This window comes from Podarcis muralis, chromosome 17 (assembly GCF_964188315.1).
Source record: "Podarcis muralis chromosome 17, rPodMur119.hap1.1, whole genome shotgun sequence".
Classification (NCBI taxonomy): Eukaryota; Metazoa; Chordata; class Lepidosauria; order Squamata; family Lacertidae; genus Podarcis; species Podarcis muralis.
In genome coordinates, this window is record NC_135671.1 from 37,544,740 (window position 1) to 37,567,746 (window position 23,007).

At 46.5% G+C, this 23,007-nt stretch overlaps 1 protein-coding gene across 6 annotated transcripts in view; it reads left to right on the forward strand.

The window, feature by feature from the left end:
• The window catches only part of HUWE1 (HECT, UBA and WWE domain containing E3 ubiquitin protein ligase 1), a 98,727-nt gene that overhangs the window by 72,638 nt on the left and 3,082 nt on the right, over window positions 1-23,007 (forward strand). For 3 of the 6 annotated variants that reach the window (XM_077921145.1, XM_077921148.1, XM_077921149.1), the window contains exons 56-80: window positions 446-674; window positions 877-1,055; window positions 1,558-1,647; window positions 1,737-1,888; window positions 3,848-3,893; window positions 4,681-4,959; window positions 6,224-6,482; window positions 6,573-6,706; window positions 6,806-7,029; window positions 7,771-8,059; window positions 8,157-8,259; window positions 9,140-9,680; window positions 12,478-13,057; window positions 14,672-14,790; window positions 14,896-15,052; window positions 16,275-16,407; window positions 16,494-16,696; window positions 16,943-17,070; window positions 19,657-19,753; window positions 19,909-20,064; window positions 20,148-20,393; window positions 20,656-20,773; window positions 21,332-21,472; window positions 21,719-22,006; window positions 22,118-22,223. In XM_077921145.1, coding sequence (XP_077777271.1) covers window positions 446-674; window positions 877-1,055; window positions 1,558-1,647; window positions 1,737-1,888; window positions 3,848-3,893; window positions 4,681-4,959; window positions 6,224-6,482; window positions 6,573-6,706; window positions 6,806-7,029; window positions 7,771-8,059; window positions 8,157-8,259; window positions 9,140-9,680; window positions 12,478-13,057; window positions 14,672-14,790; window positions 14,896-15,052; window positions 16,275-16,407; window positions 16,494-16,696; window positions 16,943-17,070; window positions 19,657-19,753; window positions 19,909-20,064; window positions 20,148-20,393; window positions 20,656-20,773; window positions 21,332-21,472; window positions 21,719-22,006; window positions 22,118-22,223 — 4,997 coding nt within the window. The remainder of the gene's footprint in view (window positions 1-445; window positions 675-876; window positions 1,056-1,557; window positions 1,648-1,736; window positions 1,889-3,847; window positions 3,894-4,680; window positions 4,960-6,223; window positions 6,483-6,572; window positions 6,707-6,805; window positions 7,030-7,770; window positions 8,060-8,156; window positions 8,260-9,139; window positions 9,681-12,477; window positions 13,058-14,671; window positions 14,791-14,895; window positions 15,053-16,274; window positions 16,408-16,493; window positions 16,697-16,942; window positions 17,071-19,656; window positions 19,754-19,908; window positions 20,065-20,147; window positions 20,394-20,655; window positions 20,774-21,331; window positions 21,473-21,718; window positions 22,007-22,117; window positions 22,224-23,007) is intronic. The other 3 variants (XM_077921147.1, XM_077921150.1, XM_077921151.1) reach the window with 1 other exon arrangement.

The following is a 23,007-nucleotide window of genomic DNA, read 5'->3' on the forward strand; positions in this document are numbered from 1 at the left end:
AACTCTAAAAACTGGAAAGCCACAGGACATGGCTGATTCTGGGGGGGGGCTGGGAGCCAGGATGCAAAGTTTCCCCCACATCCTATGGACTAGGGAGCTGGGGTTTTATTTGAAATGGAATAGCATTCTCTGTCCAGTGGGACGGAAGCATCCACATAATGGGTTGTCTCCTCCCCCTGCCCCGAACAGGCAGGATCAGGCAACCAGACTTTGGCCACATTCAGCTTCATCTCAGTTCCGTTTCCTGCCTTATCCATGATCAGTGCTGTGTTCTAGCACATGATCTGTTTTCTAGCTCCAAAATGCTGCTCTGAAATTTGGGAGGCTTTGTAATTATGGCTTTGTTGACCCTATTTCAGACTAGTTCTTGTCTCCAGCGAAATTATATTTGTATGTCTTCAAAGCCCCATCTTGGCTTGCTAACTTTGCCTATTTCTATTCCCAGCGGATATTCCTCCATCACCTGGCAATATTCCTGCCACTCATCCACTCATGGTACGGCATGCAGACCATAGCTCCTTGACTTTGGGTAGTGGCTCCTCAACTACGCGATTGGCGCAAGGCATTGGCCGCAGCCAGAGGACCCTTCGGCAGCTGACAGCAAACACTGGCCATACCATCCATGTTCATTACCCTGGCACCCGCCAGCCCAACCCACCTCTGATCCTGCAGAGGTGAGACTTGAGGGAGTGGAGGAGTATCACATTTTGCCAAAGGCTGTAGAATACAGAACAGTGAATTGTTCTGGCAACATCCCAACCCAGTTTGGTTTGCCCCAGTGTTCCCCATAATCTTGTTCTGAGAACTGGGGGACTCTTTTAGAAGTCACTGCATCTCTGTGTAGGAAAACAAGTGTTCCTTTTATGTCTTCCTTAGGTTGTTGGGCCCTTCAGCAGCTGCAGATATTCTTCAACTAAGCAGTAGCCTCCCACTACAAAGCAGAGGTCGAGCTCGCCTTCTAGTAGGCAACGACGACGTGCACATAATCGCTCGCTCAGATGATGAGTTGCTGGATGACTTCTTCCATGACCAGAGCACAGCCACCAGCCAGGCAGGCAAGTCCTTAAGACTGTTTACTAGATTTGTAGGTAAAATCAAAAGGATCAAAATTCTACAGTGGGAATGGCTGAGCCTTTTTGGGCCACATCGACCCTATTGTCAGCCCTCAGGGAGCCAAAGTGTAAATATGGGTGCAGTGAGAACTAAAGTTCTCAAGGCCAAAGCAGGACTTTTTGGGAGTGGTTGGTCAGTGACATTTTTTGAAATTTCAATTTTTCATTTTTAAAAAAATTAAGTGGAAAAATTTGAGGGATGCTTAGGAGACTGCAAAAGAACCTTTTGTGAATTAGCAGCCAGGTGCCTACAACATTTTTATACCATTGTGCATCAATTCAAACATCTTTATCAATGGAGTCAGTTAACATTTTCAACTGTCAGGCAGAAGTGGAGAAATGCAGAATGGCTGGCCAACGGCACAACTGTGGGTCTTGAGGGTGTTGGTGAGCTGTTGTATGGATTGGCTTATCAGTAATATATCCTCCACTTTTCTTTCTATAGGAACCTTGTCAAGCATCCCTACTGCCCTGACACGCTGGACAGAAGAATGCAAAGTACTAGATGCAGAGAGCATGCATGACTGTGTGTCAGGTGAGCTAACAAGTAACTTTCTTTGCTTCAGCCAATGCAGGCCCTTCTCTGTTTGGCTCTGTTTAATCTGGTGCTTTTTCTCCATTCAGTGGTCAAAGTTCCCATTATTAACCACCTGGAAGCATTGAGAGATGAGGAACTAGAGGAGCGTAGAGAGAAGAGGCGAAAACAGCTGGCTGAGGAGGAGGCCAAAGTTGCAGACAAGGCCAAGGAGGCAGAAGACAAAGAGCAAAATGCCCAGGTTAGAAGCCCAACTTGAACATCTGTGACCTTTTTTAAAAGCTTGTTGAATGCAAACTTTCAGCAGGGCTGATTTCATCTGGTATGGCTTTCATTATGGAAGCTGCATTGTGACGGGTGTGGGGACAGGACTAAGAGTTGTATTCATTGTAGCACCAAGGCAACTGTTAAATTAGCACAAGGCTTTCTGCTTGCACAATGGAACACTCTCCTGTGCATCCCTAAATCTGTTCTAGGGGTGTTTTCCCAAATCCTCCAGAGAAGTTTCAGGGAGGGCATGGGCTGCAAGCAGGGAACGTGATAGTGCTTGCACTAGTAAGGCGAATCAGTTGAATATCACCTTGAATATATGCAACTGGTTTGTAAATGAGAAGCAGAGTACCTATAATTTGGAATGAAAATGCCAGCAGACATGTTTAGGTCTTGGTAGCTTGATAAGACAGCAAATCAGTTTTGCTCCAGAGCAAAGACGTGAACTGTTTTTTGGTAAACTTTAAATTATGGCAAGTGGGCCACCTTAAAAAAGTTGGGAATGTTCATTCATTTAAATGTATAAGGGAAAACACAAAATAGAAACCCCCGCTGTCATTTCAGTATATAATTCCACATGTCTGTGTGCTCTTTTGCACATGGCAGACAGAGATGAAATCAGAGAATAAACCTCTGTTCCTTTCTTTCCCATCAGGAAGGCAAGCAGAAACTCAGACACTAGACTGAGAGCTGATCTTTCTTAGTACAGTCATACCTTGGGTTACAGATGCTTCAGGTTGCGCATTTTCGGGTCGCGCACTGCGCCAAACCCAAAAGTACCAGAAAAGGTTACTTCCGGGTTTTGGCGCTCATGCATGCACAGAAGACCAAATCGCGACCCGCGCAGATGCGGCGCTGCAAGTTGCGAACGCTGCGGGTTGCGAATGTCCCTCCCACACAGATCACGTTCACAACATGAGCGTCCACTGTAGCTCTTTGTAAGAAGGAAAGTCATCACATTCCTTTCCTAGAGCCAGGTCTTACACCTGTTCTTTTTAAAAACACCCCACCCCCCACACTGTTACAGGAACAAAAGAAACTGTGGTATCAAGAATAGAGACACCAGCAGTAAGTGGAATATGGTAACAGTCAGACCTATAATAGTTAGCAGAGACAGGGATGGACACACTTTAATGTGTTTCTTCATATCGCTGCCTGTCAATGCTATGAGGACATTGTCATGAAGTTTATTCATTGATGTAATTCCATTGTTCCAAACATTTGCAGAAGAGAAAGTGGTCATTCTCTTACTCTTTCAATACAGAATTTAGCTGTTAAATCTCAACTAAGAAGAAGGAAATCTAAGACAGTTTAGCAAGATTGTTTTTGGATCTGAGGGAATAGAATATCTTGACATTTTTCTGTATATAATCTATACAAGCCGGATATCTTTGTCAACCAATTACAGAAAGGAAAACTTACCGACACATTTTCCAGCAGTATTTAGAATGCTTGCTTCTATGTAGAAGAGAACATCTTGATAGATGTGCCTCACTGGACTAGATGAAAATTGGGCAGAGCTGTTGTAGCAAAAGGCATACAGGTTATGTACCGTCCTCCTTACAAACGCTTCGTGTAACGAGCTCCGCTAACCCAGAAGTAGGTCTCCTGGTAGCAAACTTTGCCCCAGGATGCGAGCAGAAGACGCGCGCTGGTGGCGCGGCGGCAGTGGGAGGCCCATTAGCAAAAGCGTGCCTCAGGTTAAGAATGGTTTTGGGTTAAGAACAGACCTCCGGAACGAATTAAGTTCGTAACCAGAGGTACCACTCTAGAGGGAAGGTACAGCTGTGACCTGAAGCTTCTGCCTCCTTTCCTTGTCCTGGGTGTCAGAAGCTACATAGGCAGTTTCCTGCCCAGATGAGTTTTAATCAGATGAATCTTACTTTTCTTTTTAATCAGATGAATCTTCCTTTTTTTTTCCCCTCTGCAGGGAGCCTTACCCCAGCCAAACAGCTCTGCTGAGCAGAACCTTCCAGGTAATTTGTTCCCTTACTCTATGTCTGTATGGTGTCTTCTTCCCTCAGCTCAACTGAAGCAGATGCTGTTCCTGGGCCCCCTGGGATGAGGTAGTAGATTGTATAGTTTTAGGGTCACACCCGGTCTTGGAGATAACTATACAATCTACTGTCTTTCCTATGAGGACTCACAACTCGCCGTGCTAGCACTGAAGAAGAGAGAAGCCACTGAGAAACCACGCCTAGATCAGGAGGAAAGAACATGGGCTCAAGAATGAAATTTGGAATCAAAACCCCTGAGTTCCTGGGTTCCATCCCTAGATGTGGAAAGAAATTTGGGGGTGGGGGGTCATAGTGGGATAGTGTGTCATTAGATCTTGTAGGCAGGATTCCCTGGATCTTGCTGTGGCTTGTAGAGAGGATCATCTGCATGAGTGTTCTCCTCAGATCTATGTGAAAGGATTTTGCAGGATTTTTAAAAAACTGGCTGTTCAGACAGGGGAAGAACCAGTTGCCTGACGCTGAAGTTTGTGACGTTGCTCTTGCTGGGGTGAGGTAGTAAGTTGTATTGTTGTGGGGTAGGGATTTGTGCCCCAAATCAGAGATAACTATACAACTTACTACTTTCCCTGGGAGGAGTGAAGTACCCAGGACTGGGGTGGGTGTTTGATGTGCCCAGCTTTTGAACTAACCTTGAGGGTGCAGTTCTACTTTGCTGAAAGGCTGAAGCCCAGTCCCTGCTTGAAATCCTGCTGCTGCTCAGTGGTCTGGGTTTTAAGACAGCCTCCCTCCCTCTCTTGGCTCCCAGATGGTGCTGCCCATCCTGATGGCTATCCTGCAGTCCCAGCTGCAGCTGAAGACGCCTCTGCTGGTCCCAAGCAGACTCTGGTCACGCTGGAGAGCCCCCAACAGCAACAGCAGCAGGTGACCGGGGCAGGCGAGCTTCCTTCAGAGCTGGCGGGGCAGTCCAATGCCCAGGGTTCTGGGCAGTTGCTGATGCCAGTGGAACAGGAAGACTCAGGCCCTGGGAGGCCAAGCACTGATGCTGAGGCCACACAGATGGAGCTTTCACCTGCTCCCACCATCAGTAAGTGGCCCCAGGCTTCACCCTGCAGCAGGTGTTACCCCCTTTTTGGCTGTGTGTCACTTGTACGTGCATAAACATACTCTGATTCCTACCATCTTCCACATGTTCAGGAGAAGGCAGCAATAGTTTTAAAGTGCATATATTTTCACCAGCCACCTACCTACTCAGCGCCCAGGAGCATCATAACTAGACACTGGAGAGAACATGAACCAGTGGTACCAAACCATATGGGAAACAGCCCTACTAGAGCAGCTAGCCAACAGACTGAAACTGACAGAGGGGCAAATAAAAGAGGACACCTTCACCCCAGTGTGGCTCCCCTTTATTACATACACAGCCCAGCAAAACAAGGAACCCACCAGCAGCATACAAATCAATAGGGCTAACTTGACCCTAACAACAACTCCACCTCATACACGCAAACAAAACTCACTGCAGCCAACTGAAGGCAACCAACCATGCCCTGCCCCCAACCTCTCTCGCCACCAATGAAAACTAATAAATGAATAGAGAACCTGGCCACGTGACACTGACACAAAAACCTTGCACATACGCTCTCCCCACTTCTCTTCTCCCCCAGCCTTATACTGTCTATAACATAAGTGTCTCATATTGAGTATAACTGATCTGTAGAAAGGGTCCTATGAACGGAAAGCAGAAATGCTGTATGCACTTTTGTAACCCAAGAGAATCTTTAATAAAAACATTTTTTTAAGTGCATATATTTGCATATTAACTAAAATTTGCAAAGTGAAACTAAAAGCCTACTCACCCACCTAATGATTTGATCCTAGCTTTCAAAATTTGGCTGGATGTTTGTTTGTTTTTTAAGTAGCTTTTTATTGAGGTTTAAGCTCACGTTTTGAATCTCTCTCATTTTTAAAAATAAAAATGCTGTGCTGGATCAGACCTGTCAGTTCAGCTCAGTATTCTGCCTTGACAGTCTTCACAGGCAATTTCTGAAGCCTGTTACTCTATAGTAGGTGGTAGTGAAGGGTATATCACAGCCAAAAGAAGAAGTTTCCTTGCTGAATTGGAACCAGAGCCCAGTCGTAATGGGCAGCAGAATTTGAATCCAGTGTATCAGGTTTTCAGGCAGTGTTTCTATCACTGCTTCTTAGGAAGGCTGTCTAAAAACCAGAAGGAGGTCAATGGGTAGGTTTCTGTCCTTTCCATGTTCTGGGCTGAATCTGATGAAAAGAATTCGGGTTTGACAGACGTTTGTCAGACTTATCTCTCAGTCCTTTCTTTCCTTTCCCACCAGCTTCGCTTTCTCCAGAGAGGGCTGAAGACTCTGATGCCTTGACAGCAGTCAGCAGCCAGCTGGAGGGCTCACCCATGGATACCAGCAGCCTGGCCTCTTGCAACCTCGAAGAAGGAGTTGGAGAGGCTGGTGGCCCTAGCAATGTGGACCAGGCAGGGGGAGCCACTGTTGTAGCAACGGCAGACACCGCCCAGCAGGGCTCCAATGCACAGGCCCTCAGGGAGGGCCAGCCAGATCCCAGCCAGCAGGTGGATGATGGGTAAGGAGCAGCGATGAGGTGCAAGGGGGTGATATGCCAATTTTAGCATTAGCACTGCACTTGCTAATACTGTCACTCCTTGCTCTTCAGCTCCCCACCTGCCTCATCCTCTGAGAGCTCTTCCACCAGAGATTCGGCGGTGGCCATTTCCGGTGCTGATTCTCGGGGCATCTTGGAAGAACCCCTTCCTTCTACCAGCAGTGAGGAGGAAGACCCCTTGGCAGGTAAATACTAGAAGAGGACATAAAAAGAGGGAGCTATACTAAGTCAATGCCATTTTTCTTAGTAGGGATAGCGGCTACCTCTAACATGCTTTTTCATAGGGATAAATCTTCCGGAAGGTGTAGACCCATCTTTTCTGGCTGCTCTGCCTGATGACATCCGGCGTGAAGTGCTACAGAACCAGTTGGGTATCCGGCCTCCTGCCCGTACGGCCCCGACTACCACAACTGCTGCTACCCCAGCACCGCCGGTGGTGGGAAACCCTAGTGTGACAGAAGTCAGTCCAGAGTTCCTGGCTGCACTGCCTCCAGCAATCCAGGAGGAGGTAAGGTGGCACTTTTAAAGATGATGGGGTAAAAGACAGTTTAGGAACAAGTATAATAGAACTATGAAATCTGAAGGAAACTCATGTAGCCTGTGACCCTGCACTGTACAAAACAAAACTTTTTGAATTTAGGATTCCTGACCTCTTAATTAAAAAAAAAAAATTAGAATTTTTCCATTGCTTGAATTGTATTGTTTAAAACATGTAACATACAAACAAAACATAAAATGGGAAGTCAAAATAGGAAAGTAGGTGTAAAAACAAATCGACTGGACTGCCAACTACAAGTCACAAGAAAATCTGGGCAGTTGCATTTCTCTTCTTTGCACTTAAGTTATAAATTGCATAAGGACAAGATATGCAAGTTATTTGTGTGGATGTGTTTGGCTCACCTTATTGCATGCATGATCCATAGTTCATTGCCTTGTGGTAAATTCCACATAAGGGGGATGTAATTCAGTGAAATATGTATTTCTTTGAAATATAGTGAAATTTCCAGAACTAAATTAATAATGACCAAGACTTCACACCCTAAAAGGGGCTTCCAGCTGTGGAGTTCCACCCATCATGTGGTCGCAGAACCCAGTTTCTGTCCCACATCCTCGTCACCTCGGAAAGAGAGATAACAATTTGTGGTTGAAGGAGGAGAGTCGTTTTAGAGAGATTGGTTGGGTCTTTTATTTTTGCTCTGTTCTTGCTTAACTGTAGAAGTTGTTTTTATCTTTCCCCCTCCCATCTCAGGTGCTGGCACAACAACGGGCAGAGCAGCAGCGTCGGGAGCTGGCCCAGAGCACAAGCTCAGACACTCCCATGGACCCTGTGACTTTCATTCAGACGTTGCCATCAGACCTACGGCGCAGTGTGCTGGAGGATATGGAGGACAGTGTTTTGGCAGTCATGCCTCCTGACATTGCTGCTGAAGCACAGGCTCTGCGGCGTGAACAAGAAGCACGCCAGCGCCAGCTCATGCACGAGCGTCTCTTTGGCCACTCCAGCACCTCTGCCTTATCTGCCATTTTGCGTAGCCCAGGTAAAGCGCATCTGTTTCTGACATACTACCGTTTTTAGTTCTGTATGTCTCGACTCCCGATCTGATTGCTTTGCTTATTTTCTTTCCCCTAACTCAGCCTTCACAAGCCGACTGAGTGGAAACAGAGGTGTCCAGTATACACGTTTGGCTGTACAAAGAGGAGGAACCTTCCAGATGGGTGGTAGCAGCAGCCACAGCAGGTACAAGATCAGTGTTCAAAACTCCCATAGTTGTAGGCACATTTTGCACAGGGAATTTCATTAGCGCGAGCAGTTTCTGAGCTCTGGGTGCAGTACTGCACCTAAGATTTCAGATTAAAACTGCAGAATGGAAGGAAAGGAGGACTTTTTCTGCCTCCTCACTTCCAACTACTCTCTGAAGACTGGAGAAGAGACCCTCTTAAGAATACATGGGGGGGCAGGGTAAGGACTAGACCATGTGAAAAATGAATATAATATTTTAGCTGCAGTTCATTTTCAGCCTTGTATTCTTGTTATTTAAAAAAGTGTGCCTAGACATTCTGTTGTTGCACCCATAAGCTAGGTTTAAGGTGCCATTTAGCTCCTAGCTTTCATATCTCAGTTTCTAACACTGTACTAGACTTATGGGGGAAGGTAGTGCAGTTTCTTTGGAGGGAATAAGCTGAGGGTTAGGATTCCTAGGGAAAAACCAATGTAACTTATTAAGTTGGGTATGCTTGGGGAAACTAGAAATATAAAAACATTCCCAAATTGTATAGTACCTAAGGTTAACCTTAAAGTCTGGAAACCAGGGGTATTATCTTGCTTCTTCCAATTATCAATCCTTCCCAATAACCCCTAGTTCTTGCAGGGCTGCCATGGATTCCTTTGGGAGGAAGGGTGGAAAAATGTTTAATAAATAATTCTAAGATTGAGAAAACCACTCCCTGCCCCATTGTGTAAGCTGAAAGATGGGCTCGGTGATCACTGGATCAGTTCAGGGATCAACTTGAAAGCAAATGGGCAGAGATGCCAGGCCAGCAGGATGTGCTGGTTTACAGGATCCAGCTGCAAGGCATGTCATGTAGACTGTGCTGATATTTGTCTTCTTGTTTCCTAGGCCATCAGGCAGCAATGTAGACAGCCTGCTCCGCCTGCGTGGACGCCTTCTGTTGGACCATGAGGCCTTGTCCTGCCTGCTGGTACTGCTTTTTGTGGATGAGCCAAAGCTGAACACTAGCCGGCTACATCGGGTGCTGCGGAACCTTTGCTACCATGCACAGACACGCAGCTGGGTGATTCGGAGCCTGCTCTCTATCCTGCAGCGCAGCAGTGAGAGTGAACTGTGTGTAGAGACACCTAAGGGGACTGCTGCACCAGACGACAAAGGCAAAAGAGCAGCCAAGGCCTGTGCCCCTGACAGCCGGCCACTAGACCTTCTGCACAAGATGGAATCCAAAAGCTCAGGGCAGCTTTCTTGGCTCTCCGTCTCTATGGATGCTGCTTTGGGTTGCCGAACCAACATATTCCAGATCCAGCGAGCAGGAGGGCGTAAGCACACGGAGAAGCATGCTGCTGCCGGTTCCACTGTTCATATTCACCCCCAGGCTGCTCCTGTGGTCTGCCGCCATGTACTTGACACGCTCATCCAGCTTGCCAAGGTGAAGACAAGGGCTGTCTAGAGTGGTGCTCTTTTTTTATGCAATGGGCGTTCTGTCATTCTGATGAAAGTCTGAAACTTCTTGGTCTGCATAGCTTAAGAGAAAAAGTTAAGGATTTAGATTACAAGGAGGTAGCTCTCTAGACTAAATATTAGGGTGAGTTCCAGACTGAGAGCAAGCTGGCAGTTAAGCTCCCTGTAATTGTTGTTGTTATTTAGTAGATTTAGATCCTGTTTGTCCATCAGCATGTTCAAGGTGGCTAACAAAATCACCATTGCATAAAAACGCCTAAAACAAAATAAGTGCAAATTTGCAGCAAAAGGTGTAGGGGTCATCATTTAAAAAATGGGAGAGCAGTTATTTCAGTATTTCTAGGCTGCATTTCTACCCACAGACCTTCAGAACAGCTTGCAAAAGTTTTTTAAAAGTTTTGAAATTGGTTCCTCTCTCCACTGCAGTTGCTGCCCGCTAATCAGCTGGTCTTTTGCTGTGCAGGGATTAAGGAAAATAACGGGCAGGCATTCGTAGCATATTCTGTACCAGGAAACATCCAGTTGTGCTAGAAGGGAGCTAGACAAGTTAACTTCTTGGTTCCTTTGCTGTTCAGAATAAATGAGATTAGTAAATAATAGTCATGGAAACTTCTTCTCCGTGGGCTAGTTTGCACATCATGCTAAACCATTATCAGTGAGACTTGCATGAGCAGAAAGGAGCTGCTGTGAGCCTCTTGCTTATGTATTCCCCCATCTTCCTGCACAGCCAAGAAGAACAACCCTTTCCTCCTAGTCTCTCTCTCTCTCTCTCTCTCTCTCTCTCTCTCTCTCTCTCTCTCTCCCTCTCCCTCTCTCTCCCTCTCTCCTTCTTGTGCCATCTACACCAGGGACTGTTTATCACAACCTCTGGTTGGTTTCAAAACAAGCTGTTTTGCTTGAATTAACCAGCATTTGGGACAAACAGTAGTCCCTGGTCTGGATGTCCTGACAAGCCAAGATTTAGGGAAACTGGTGTGAGGGTAAGAACTGCTGGTCCTCCGGATAGTGGAGGAAAGGAAGACAGGGAAACATGTGAGCAGCATCTCCCTGCTCATGTGTGACTTGCTAAATCATGTGAACACAGCATAGGCCCTACTTTTGTTAGCATGAAGCATCCTGAAAACCTGTGAATTTAAAAGTGCAAGATTTTTTTAAAATAATGATAATATTTTTTTTTTATTTAAAACAATTTAGTATCTTGTCAACAAATGATTCCAGAGCAGTTTTTAATATCCTTTCCAATTTTTCAGTGATGATGGTTATTCAGGAGTGGGTTTCTCCTTACGGCAGGCCTCAGGGGCACTGCTAATGTAACTAAATTTTGTGCTTGGTCCCTCCCCACTTCTAGTCCTGCCAGTTTCAGGGTAGCAGAACTTTGTCAGAGCTCCACCTCTGTTATTTTTTTTCATTGTGATGATATGGTGGGATCAGCATTTGTAAATCTGGGAAGTTTTTCTGACCCATGGAACAGGGAAGATGCTTCTGATTATCTGCTGTATGTCCCATGAAGCAAAGGACCAGAACTGGCGACAAAGAGGAGCATAGCTCTCAACTTCGTTCTGGCAAAGGGGGGCAGCTTGTTTCCCAGGCAAGGTTCATCCTCCTTTGGTGGACAGAGGGGCCAACACCTCCTGTATGAAGACTAATACCTTGTTACTATCTTATTAGCTCTGAATACGCTCTTTAATATAGCTGTTAATAGTTCTGTCTTGCAGCAACCCTGGGGAATAAGTAATTACTTGGGTCCTGAGGTTATGTGCATGAGTTGCCCCAAACCATCCAGTGAGTCTCTCGCCTGTACCTGGAGTAAGGGCAAACATACATGGGGAGAGAAGTGAACTTGGTGCTCTGTAGATTGTTGCCACTCAGCCAAATGCTGACTGGGAACCTGAGGAGCCTGGCACACACGTGCTGCTCTGCATGGTCCCCTTTCTCACTCTCTGCTACAGTGGTGCCTCGCAAGACGAAATTAATCCGTTCCGCGAGTCTCTTCGTCTTGCGGTTTTTTCGTCTTGCGAAGCACGGCTATTAGCGGCTTAGCGGCTATTAACGGCTTACCAGCTATTAACGGCTTAGCGGCTTTAAGAAAAAGGAAACAGACTCGCAAGAACTCACAAGACGTTTCGTCTTGCGAAGCAAGCCCATAGGGAAAGTCGTCTTGCGGAACGACTCAAAAAACGGAAAACCCTTTCGTCTAGCGAGTTTTTCGTCTTGCGGGGCACCACTGTAATTTGAAGGAAGCTATAGAGATTCCAAATACTGGCTTTGGCGAAAAACTGCTGTTGGAGGCCTGTGTTAATGCTGCCTCAAAGGCATAGTTGTACTATTTATGGACCGCAAGGTAGATATTCCATGTGGGACACCTTCCAATTACAGAGTGGAGACTGTCTTCCTGGAGCAAGGCTCTAGGGGTCGTTGCTCTGTGATTTAAGCTTATTCTCCCAGGACATAACTGCTGCTGAACAATTTGTTCTTTGCTGCGACTGGCAGTGCGGTATATATCTATGTACTCTAGGCATTTTCTAGAGAGCATCTACTTGGAACTGTTCCGGTTTATCTAGAGCCAGGTGTGCCAGTAGACTTGGAAGGTGAGGGGTGTGTGGTTGGGTTTTTTTTAGGGATGCTGGTTGGAGAGGGTGCTGTTGTTGAACCTTGATTCGGTGGGCAGAGTAATAAATAATCCTATAGAACTGGAAGCCACATTTTTCAATGAGGGATTCCAGAACATGATTTGACTTGCTTCTCTCCTCCGTGCCCCCTTCCAGGTGTTCCCCAGCCACTTCACACAGCAGCGGACCAAAGAGACCACCTGTGAAAGTGAACGGGAGAGGGGCACCAAGCAATCGGGCAGCCCATGCCCAGGTCAAATGGGCACCAGTGGCATCTCCACTGACTTCTGGGACTTGTTGGTCAAACTGGATAATATGAACGTAAGCCGCAAGGGCAAGAACTCCATCAAATCTGTGCCTGTGAGTGCTGGCTCTGAGGGAGAGAGCTCTCCCTACAGTCTAGAAGCCTCTCCTCTGGGTCAGCTCATGAACATGCTGTCCCATCCGGTGATCAGACGGAGCTCCCTGCTGACAGAGAAGCTGCTGCGCCTGCTGTCACTCATCTCCATTGCTCTGCCTGAGAACAAGACCACAGCTGAGGGGGTAGCCAACCATGCTGCTGCTGCTGTTGCTGCTACTACTACTGCAACTACCACCCCAGCACCTGCTCCTGCCCCTGCCCTGGCTGCCGCTGCTGCTGTAGCTGCTGCAGCTGCCGCCGCAACTGCTGCTTCTTTCGCCACCTCTGGTGCTGCCCTGGTAACTGTGTCATCTACTCTCCCCACCACTGTGTCCAGTAAGTATTCTATTGATTGGGGTTTTTTGTGGGGAGGGGTGCTCAGAGACGAGAAGAGGAAAGGATACTTTTCTTCTCCTTGTCCCACATTCCATTTTCTTTCTTCATTTGAGTTGTGGAGCAGGACATGTCTAAAGAGAAAAATATATGTAAATTTCTACATCCAGGCAATCCAGACTCTGTGACCTGTACAGTCATACCTTGGTTTTCAAACAGCTTAGTTCTCAGACATTTTGGCTCCCAGATGCTGCAAACCTGGAATTGATTTTTCAGGTTTTTGAACTATTTTTGGAAGCTGAATGTCCAACGGGGCTTCCAATTGGCTTCAGGAGCTTCCTGCAGCCAATCAGAAGCTACTCTTTAGTTTCCGAAAGTTTTGGAAGTTGAATGGACTTCTGGAACAGATTCCGTTCAACTTCCAAGGTACAACTGTATGTGTATTTGCATTAATTTAATTTATTTTTCATAATCCTGTGTTTTGGTGGCCATGGAGACCAGAAGGGAGCTCTGAAGGACCCCAAATATTTGTCTCAGTTGCTAGAAATCTTATTTAGCCACCTTTTAAGACTTCAGTAGCTATTGCTGCACACACTTTCAAGCCATCATTGCAGCCCTGAGGAAAAGATTTTTGAAACAAAATAGAGAGCTGGGATTCTAAACAAGGCAAGCTCTTAATATCACACACTGTTGAATCTGTGCTGTCGCTGAATTCATAGAATTATAGAGTTGGAAGGGATCCCAAGGGTCATCTACTCCAAGCCCCTGCAATGCAGGAATCTTAATTAGATCATATATGACAGATGACCATCCAGTCTCTGCTTAAATACCTCCAAGGAAAGAGTCTACCACCTCCTATGGGAGTCTGTTCCACTCTGTGCCAAACAGCTTTTACTGTCAGAACGTTCTTCCTGATGTTTAGTCAGAATCTCCTTTCTTGTAACTTGAATCCTTTGGTTTTGGTCCTACCCTCCAGAGTAGGAGAAAACAAGCTCGCTCCAGTTTCCATTTACAAGTGTGCACATCCCTTACATACAATGCTGCTGCTTCTCCCTTCCTGACTGATCTGTTCCTTTTGAGCAGGTTGTACTCCTCAATTTCTACATTCCAATTATGAGCCTCATCCCACCAGGTTTCAGTAATGTCTTAGATTATAGTTGCCATTCTGTATTAAGAGCTCAAGTTCTTCTTGCTTGTTTCCCATATTCTGTGCATTTGTGTAGAGACAACTGAAGGCATGAGTCATTCTTCTGCACACTGCTGCCTCTGTCCCCATCTGTAGGGTGTCACCTGCCACCACTACATGTCTCTTCCTTCTCTGGGGACAGGCAGGAATGGTTCTGTACACTGTAGCTTCCACAGCCACCTTGGTATTTGCAAACTTAATCACATATATGAACACAGCCCTGATCAAGGAGGATATTGCCCACTTATAGAAGCCTGATAGAGAGAGGGTGTCTCTGTGACTTCTGTGTAGGGATGGAGGTAGATGGTAGGCAAGTGCTCAAAGGAGACCCAGACTTCAAAAAATAGCTGGTGGTTTGTTTGGTCATTCTCTCACTGGTTAATTGTCAAATCCCAAGTTGGTTCTAGCTTGTATCTTGTCGTTCTCTGCAGCTATCCCAAAAAACAGCAAATCGCCAGCCAAGGTAGGCGAAGTGGGAGGTGGAGGTGGAACTGACAGCAAAATGGCTGCCTCAGGCCTAACGGAGAACCAGCTACAGCTGTCTGTGGAGGTGAGTGTGGTGGGTGTGGCCAACACACAATATGGGGAGGGGAGAGGAAGGGATTAACATTTTGAGCTGTCAGCGGCACAGTGACTTTCTCATCTTCCATTCCAGGTGCTGACATCTCACTCCTGCTCTGAAGAAGGCCTGGAAGATGCTGCCAACGTTCTTTTGCAACTGTCACGGGGTGACTCAGCCACACGTGACACTGTGCTCAAGCTTCTGCTTAATGGGGCCCGGCAACTAGGCTACACTCTTTGCAAGCAGATAGGTAAGGAGAGATGAGACTGGAGAAGTGCCAGTGTGAGGAGCTGGCATGGTTAAAGGTCCTGCCCTGCCTCAATCACTGAGTACCACAGTGAACAGTCAGAAATGTGAAGCTAGGAATATTAGCCAGTAGCTTACAGAAACAATGGGCTTCAGTGCTCTTCTCATGTACCAGTGTGATAGTCTGGGTATTTACATGTGCAAGCATGGGTAACATTTAAAGGCACACCTCCTCACAGAGGATAGTAACTCATAAGACTGTTTTCCTTGCTGTCAGGTTTGAATGAGCTATAGTCTCTTTTGGAACTGTCTCTGCTAGAAGGAGTCACACCATAGCATAACAGAACTGCTTCTGGTGGAAGGGCAGGGTGATTCAACCAGATAAACAATTGTACATGTTGGTTTGGACCCAAAGGTGTTCTGCTTGCAAGAGCGGCTGTCTTAGAGTGTTGTGTTGTGTTGTGTTGTGTTGTGTTGTAATGTTGTACTGTTGTACTGTTTTATTGTTGTTAGCCGCCCTGAGCCCGGCTTCGGCTGGGGAGGGCGGGATATAAATAAAAAATTATTATTATTATTATTATTATGGATTTCAGTCAGTTCTGAACAAGGTAGCAAGCATGGCAGAGGAATCACCCTTGTGCTAGTGGAAGCCCTTGAACTGACTTCCACTAGCGCACCAGATAAGTTGAATCTGGGCCCTAAATTGTACTCTTACATGGCCACCCATGTTGATCCAGAATATAGCAGCTGTAGGGTGCTCACATGAACACAACTATGTAAGCATGTTACCTATTTTAGAACAATTGCACTGGTTACCAGTAAGTTCGTGGGTGCAATTCAAAATGCTAACCCTAAATGGCTCACATCCAGAACCATTCATACCATCTACGATCTTTCCTCTGTGTCTCAGTGTAGGCTTATTCTAGGTTGGCTGGGATGTGTGAGAGCCCAGTAGCGGAATGCTCTCTCACTGGGACATTCAACTGGCCCTTTCAGTTTCTACTTCCTAGTGAACACAATTCCTTTTAGGCAGGGATTTTTTATTGCCTCGGATTTTATTCTGACTGTTTTAAATTGTGAACGCATCATCTTTGTTTTCTGGATTTTAATGGTTTTACCATCATGGGTTTTGATATTGTTTGTCGTGTTGGGTATAGTTTTATAGTGGAGAGGTGAGATCGATTTTCTTAAATAGCACTCACTAATTCTCAACTCTCCCTTTCCAGGTACTCTCTTGGCGGAGCTGCGAGAATACAACTTGGAGCAGCAACGTCGAGCCCAGTGTGAGTCCCTGTCACCAGACGGGCTCCCTGAAGAACAGCCTCAGACCACCAAATTGAAAGGCAAGATGCAGAGCAGGTGAGTCTCCTTCAAGTTGGCCTTTCTCTTTGTCTTTTGAGTGGCCTTCTCTGACTTTCTTCCCCACCTTCTTCCTCAATTGTTAGGTTTGACATTGCTGAGAACGTGGTGATTGTGGCATCACAGAAGCGCCCTCTGGGTGGTCGCGAGCTCCAGCTACCCTCAATGTCCATGCTGACTTCTAAGACCTCCACACAGAAGTTTTTCCTAAGGGTGTTGCAGGTCATCATCCAGCTACGGGATGACACACGCCGTGCCAACAAAAAGGCAAAACAGACAGGCAGGCTAGGTATGTTAGGCAGGAGAGCAAGCTCTGCCTGCACAAGGCCTGTTTGTAGATGCTAGAGCATGGGTGGGAGATCTCCTGGTACTGGTTCAGACCAGTCATACTTTACCTATAGAAGACCTGAGAGGCCCATAGGCCACTGCAGTTTTGGGGGGGTCGGTTCAAAGCTTGAGTAGGGGATTAAATCTTACAGGCTCAGCTGTAGGGGCCAGCCCTCATTCTTCTTTTTCTCTCCCCCTCTTTTTGCAGGTACTTCCGGTCTGGGCTCAGTTAGCAGCATCCAGGCCGCTGTTCGGCAGCTGGAGGCTGAGGCTGACGCCATTATACAAATGGTACGTGAGGGTCAGAGGGCCCGGAGGCAGCAGCAAGCAACAACGGTTAGCATGGTGCCTGTGGCGCTTGTAGGCCACTCATTTTGTTTATTTGAACTACCCCTTTTCATTATTTTACATTCCTCTCTCCATCTTTTCTCCTCCCTTTTTATGCCAACTGGTTTGTCATCAGAGGAGCCTCTTTGTTCAGGGAAGGAAGAAGCTTCAGCTCCTTGCTGCTGTTGGCTCTTGATCCTGAAAAGCTGTTCTTCAGAGCAGGCTGAGGAAGGGCTTGTGAGGACAGTTTGAGATTTGGATTCTGGGTTCTGTGCAGTGCTTTTTTTCTAAAAAGATGTTTAGGGGTACTTTTATTTTGACTCAAGAAAATCACCATTTTATAGTTCAAATCGGGGGAAATAAATACAGTAAATGGACAAAAGTACAAAGATTCACAAAATGTTTAGGGGTATGCGTACCCCCAGAAAAAAGCACTGGTTCTACGTATTGGGTAGAGGGATGAGAAAACAGCTGGTTTCAGCTGAAGTGTAAGAAATGCTGAAGACAAAAGAAGTCTTCCTTCTTTGTACCTGGCTTATGCATACTCCTTGGCTGTTCTCCCAACAACCTCAATATACCTCCAAGGGCTCTAGTGGTGGTTACCTTTTATGAAGTTTGCTTATTGATTTGAAAAATCTGAGTTGGATATTTGCACAGTACCTTTTAACAGATTGTGGTCTTTGGACTTTTCACTCCTGCGTACACCCCTTTGTTTTCTATTATTTTAGTTACTCTTCCAGCACTTTAAAAATGTGTTTAGCTTCTGTATGCCTTGGACACCTCTATGCCAAATAGCTCTAACCTTATTTGCTTCCTCTTCATACGATTTTGGGTTATCTGCTGAAGGCAGGTTGAATGGGGGAAGGGGTTTGTGGTAGGAGACAATGAGCTGGGTGAAGAATCCTCTGCAGCTTCAAGATGCCTTCCTCATTTTGAAAGGCCGTCCTCTTCCATGGTGGATACATCACTAACTCTGCTGCTTATGAATTGAGAACTGAGCTTGGGGTGGGGAATTCCTTTATGCATCTCCCCTTCCTTACTAATGAAAAGCCAAGGCCTGACCAGTTACAGAAGGAATAAATGGAAGGCTCTGCAGCTGTGTAAGCAGGGTAGGGATTGTTTTTCTGGTTTCAGCTGCCTTTTTCATACACTGTTTGGCTAGGATTGTTGGGTGTTAAAAGCTGAGAGCAAGCTAGCCTTCTCTACAGTGGCAGATACTTAGCATTGGTGATCCACCCTGGATTCTTCAGGTGAAAAGCAAAATGCTGCCTGTAAGAAATAACCTTCCATTGCCTACAGACCAAATCAGTTTTGTGAAGTTTAGCATTCTGATTGCTTAAGTTGTTGGAATTTTGACATTTTAAAAGGTGGGCATTGTGGCGGCGGCGACAGCAAGTATTATTAGTGAAGAAAAAGACAAGCGGTCAGGGGACACTCTGCTGTGGTCTCAGCCGTTGACGCTTGCTTAGTGCTTCAGATGTTCTGTGATTAATAGTAAATCTTTTGGATTTCTGTGGAAGTTTCAAAAAGCGCAATCAACAAGGGAGCTAACCCAAAGCTGTACAAGTTGTGGACTGAACATGTGATCCATAGTTCTGGTCTGCCTCCCTCTGCCCTTCAGCCTTATTCTCTTCTCCTAGCTCAAAGCCACTCAAATTGGAAAGCCAACTTGACATGGCTATGAGGGAGCTGACACCCATGGTAGCTCTAAGAGCTCACTTCCACTTGTTAGATCCAGCATGTATTCAGGGTACTTCCACTGTCCGTGTGGCCCCGGGGCAGGACCAGCACAGCAACCACACAGCATGGCTTGAAGTCCAAATTCTTAGGGCTTGTACACACATTGCTTTCCTATGAGAAGTAGCTAAGCAATAAAAAGTAACTGCTGCATTTACTTCTGGGTTGCAGTAGGTAGAGAGAATGCATTAGAGGTCATCAAGAACCAAGCTTGTTTGCAAGCACAAGTGACACAACTGAATCACGTTGGTGTACTTTTCAATCACAACTATTGTGGAGTGGATGTGATAATACAGTAATGTGTGTACAATCCTTGAGCCTACCTCTCTCCAGATTGTTGCATCTTAGAGGCCCCAGTCCTGTCCAGTTTCTCTAGAGAGATGTGGGCTGCCTTTGCCCCTGGCATGTGGGCCTTGTTAAATATAAGGTTATCCCTGCAGGAAGGTCCCTGATGACAACTTTCCTCTTCTCTCCACACCTGTTCTTTGCTTTCCAAGAACTTTCCCCACTCTGGTGCATGCACTTCACCATTGCTCCTGGCTGTAAGTGCTCCACCTTCAGATTCACGCATGTCATGCTTTCTGCTAGCTTTTTTCCCCTGCTCCCCTATTTCTCCTGTAGCTGTGTCATTTGGCTCATTCCCTCTGCAGATTTTAGCTTGTGTATAGCAGCATGTTTAACCTCTTTTGGTCTTTGTAAAGGATGGGGGAAGTGGTAGGGCCACCATGCACAGTTCTGTTGATGGTCCATTTTCTTCCCTTCCTTTTGGGAGTTATTGGGCTGACCTCCCAGCACCTGTTTCCTAAGTGCTCTTGGGAAGCTTCAGCCCTCACTAATATGTGTGTCTCTTCTGTTCAGTCGGAGCCAAACCAGGCAGAGGGTTCTGTACGAAGAGACGAATCACCTATGGATGTGGATCAGCCGTCGCCCACCACACAAGACACCCAGTCAGTTGGTTAGTATCTGCTTTTTGGAGCTGAGGGGTGGCTGTCTCTGAAATAGAGAAGCTGTTTTACCTGCCATAGGCCCTCCTTCTACAGATCTGAAGGAGTTGCTTGTCTTGGAACTGGGAAGGCTAAAGTGTGAAGGACTGATCTCTTGTTCTTACAGTGTCAGAAGGGTCCCAGCAGGGTGAGAAGGAGAAAGAGGAGCGTCCTCCGGATCTGCCTCTGCTAAGTGAGCAACTCAGTCTGGATGAACTATGGGATATGCTGGGCGAGTGCCTGAAGGAGCTGGAAGAATCGCATGACCAACATGCTGTGCTTGGTAAGGTTCTGGGCTGCTGGAAGGTTGGTCTGCTTCAGGCCTCTCTGCCTCTTGGAACTTCACCTTCTGCTCTCTCCCTACAGTGCTGCAGCCTGCAGTGGAGGCCTTCTTCTTGGTGCATGCTACAGAGCGGGAAAGCAAGCCCCCAGTGCGTGACACCCGGGAGAGCCAGCTGGCTCACATCAAGGACGAGCCCCCACCCCTTTCACCTGCCCCACTGACCCCTGCAACACCCTCCTCCCTTGACCCCTTTTTCTCCCGTGAACCTTCTTCCATGCACATTTCCTCCAGCCTTCCCCCAGACACACAGAAGTTCCTCCGCTTTGCAGGTTAGTTCAAACTGTGACTTGTCTGGCTGTGTCCAGGGTATTAAGACTAATTCTTTCATGAGGGCTTCAGGTGGGGGTTTCTCAGCTGTCTCTATCTCAGAAGGGCAGCTGGTTTGATGAGGGAGGAGTGTGTGGATCAAGGTATGACTAACTAGGGAATTTACTTGTGGAGCAATTTCATTAACGGGTTTCTGCAGCATGCCTGGAAGAAACACAATAAGGAGCGTGCAGCCGAACCTTCACTTTTCTTCTCATCTTGCAGAAACACACCGCACTGTGTTGAACCAGATCCTGCGCCAGTCCACCACCCATTTAGCTGACGGCCCCTTTGCTGTCCTCGTGGATTACATACGTGTGCTGGATTTTGACGTCAAACGGAAGTAGGTTTCAGGGTGGGGTGTTAGTATTCTGTTTCCTATTCATTTTAAATAATAATTAAAAAACAAGGAGACGCCAGAGATTGATTGTAAGCATGAGTATGATGTCTCACTTTTAATCTCTAGGGCAGATTGCTTGAGTGATGTTCTAGGCTTGTGTGCTGACTTTTCTATTGGCTGTGATGCCCTCTAGGTTGGCTACCCAGACATTTCTCATTTCTTGGCATTGTTCAGCTCCTCCATTGGCAAAAAGATCAGTGTGGGGCAGGAGAAGTGGTGGTGACTGGATGGGTGGTCTTATTCAGTTTGATATGCTTCTTCCCCTAGAATGAAGTGTAGCCAAAAGTGTCTCCCAGCCCCAATTCTGAAGCCACTTTGTAAGGGCTGGAGAGATGGCAAACCCACCCACTTTTCATCTGCATCTGTAGAATATGTCATCTCTTGCATTGTTAGTGCTTTGCAACTGTAACTGTGAATCGGCTTCAGGGAGTCCCATAGTAATAGCCCTGGGGGCTGCCCGATCTGAGAGGTAATGGCTACATGCTTGATCTTCTTTCCAAGGTACTTCCGGCAAGAGTTGGAAAGACTTGATGAGGGGCTGCGGAAAGAAGACATGGCTGTGCATGTGCGTCGAGATCATGTCTTTGAAGACTCATACCGGGAGTTGCATCGCAAGTCGCCCGAGGAAATGAAAAACAGATTGTAAGCAACTTCTTCAGCTACTAGAACTTTTAGCATGCTGTTGTAATCAGAGTCTTCTTATGTGCACTGTTTTCTTTCTTACCCTTGCTGAGGACCTTTTCCCATGTTTTGTCTAAATGTTGATTTTTCCTTATTTTGTAGATGGAACCTAAAAACCAGACATTCAGTCCCTGCCAGCCTTTTTGTCCTAAACTCATCCTCCACTTCTGATGTTTCCTAATTATTATACCCTCTTCTGTTTATCAGGTACATAGTATTTGAAGGGGAAGAGGGTCAGGATGCTGGAGGTCTCCTGCGCGAGTGGTACATGATCATCTCACGGGAGATGTTTAACCCCATGTATGCGCTCTTCCGCACATCACCTGGCGATCGAGTCACCTACACCATCAATCCTTCCTCTCACTGTAACCCCAACCACCTGAGCTACTTCAAATTTGTAGGGCGCATTGTGGCCAAAGCAGTATATGATAACCGGTTGCTGGAGTGCTACTTCACCCGCTCCTTCTACAAGCATATCTTGGGCAAATCTGTCAGGTGAGTAGTGCCTTTGCTTTTAGGGTTTTTGTTGAACTAGTCCATCTAAAATGCTTTCCTGTCTTTCCCAAAACATGTTCCTAACCCAGCCAGCTTCCTTCAACCCTACAGGTACACAGATATGGAGAGTGAGGATTACCACTTCTACCAGGGACTGGTGTATCTTCTGGAAAACGATGTCTCCACACTGGGCTATGACCTCACATTCAGCACAGAGGTAACCTGTCCCCTTCTCATGGAAGTATTTTGGGGCAAATCTTTTGGAAGTTGAAGGATATTGAAGCTAAGGAGACAAAGGGCTATCACATAGAATGGGCAACCATTCAATTTGGACAATTTTGAAGTGTAGAATTCCTCACCCAGAAGTTGTACAAATCCTGCCATGTGTAATAATGGGTGAAGATGACTATATATTTGTAGGGATTTTCTAGCAGTGGATACAGCTCTTTCCTTTTGAATTCAGATTTCTTTTGATCTTAAAAAAATAGAACTCTCTAAACAGTGTGAGAAACAATGAGACTGTGGACAATGGCATTGATTATCAAGTACTGTAACAAGAATGGCATTCGGACACAGTGTTCCAAAATAGTAAGGATGTATTAAGGTAAAAGGTAAAGGTACCCCTGCCCGTACGGGCTAGTCGTGTCCGACTCTAGGGTTGTGCGCCCATCTCACTTAAGAGGCCGGGGGCCAGCGCTGTCCGGAGACACTTCTGGGTCACGTGGCCAGTGTGACGAAGCTGCTCTGGAGAGCCAGCACCAGCACAGCACACGGAAACGCCGTTTACCTTCCCGCTATAAAGTGGTACCTATTTATCTACTTGCACTTAGGGGTGCTTTCAAACTGCTAGGTGGACAGGAGCTGGGACCGAAAGACAGGAGCTCACCCCGCCGCGGGGATTCGAACCGCCGACCATACGATCGGCAAGTCCTAGGCACTGAGGTTTTACCCACAGCGCCACCCGCGTTCCCAGGGATGTATTACCTGGTGATAACTGCCAG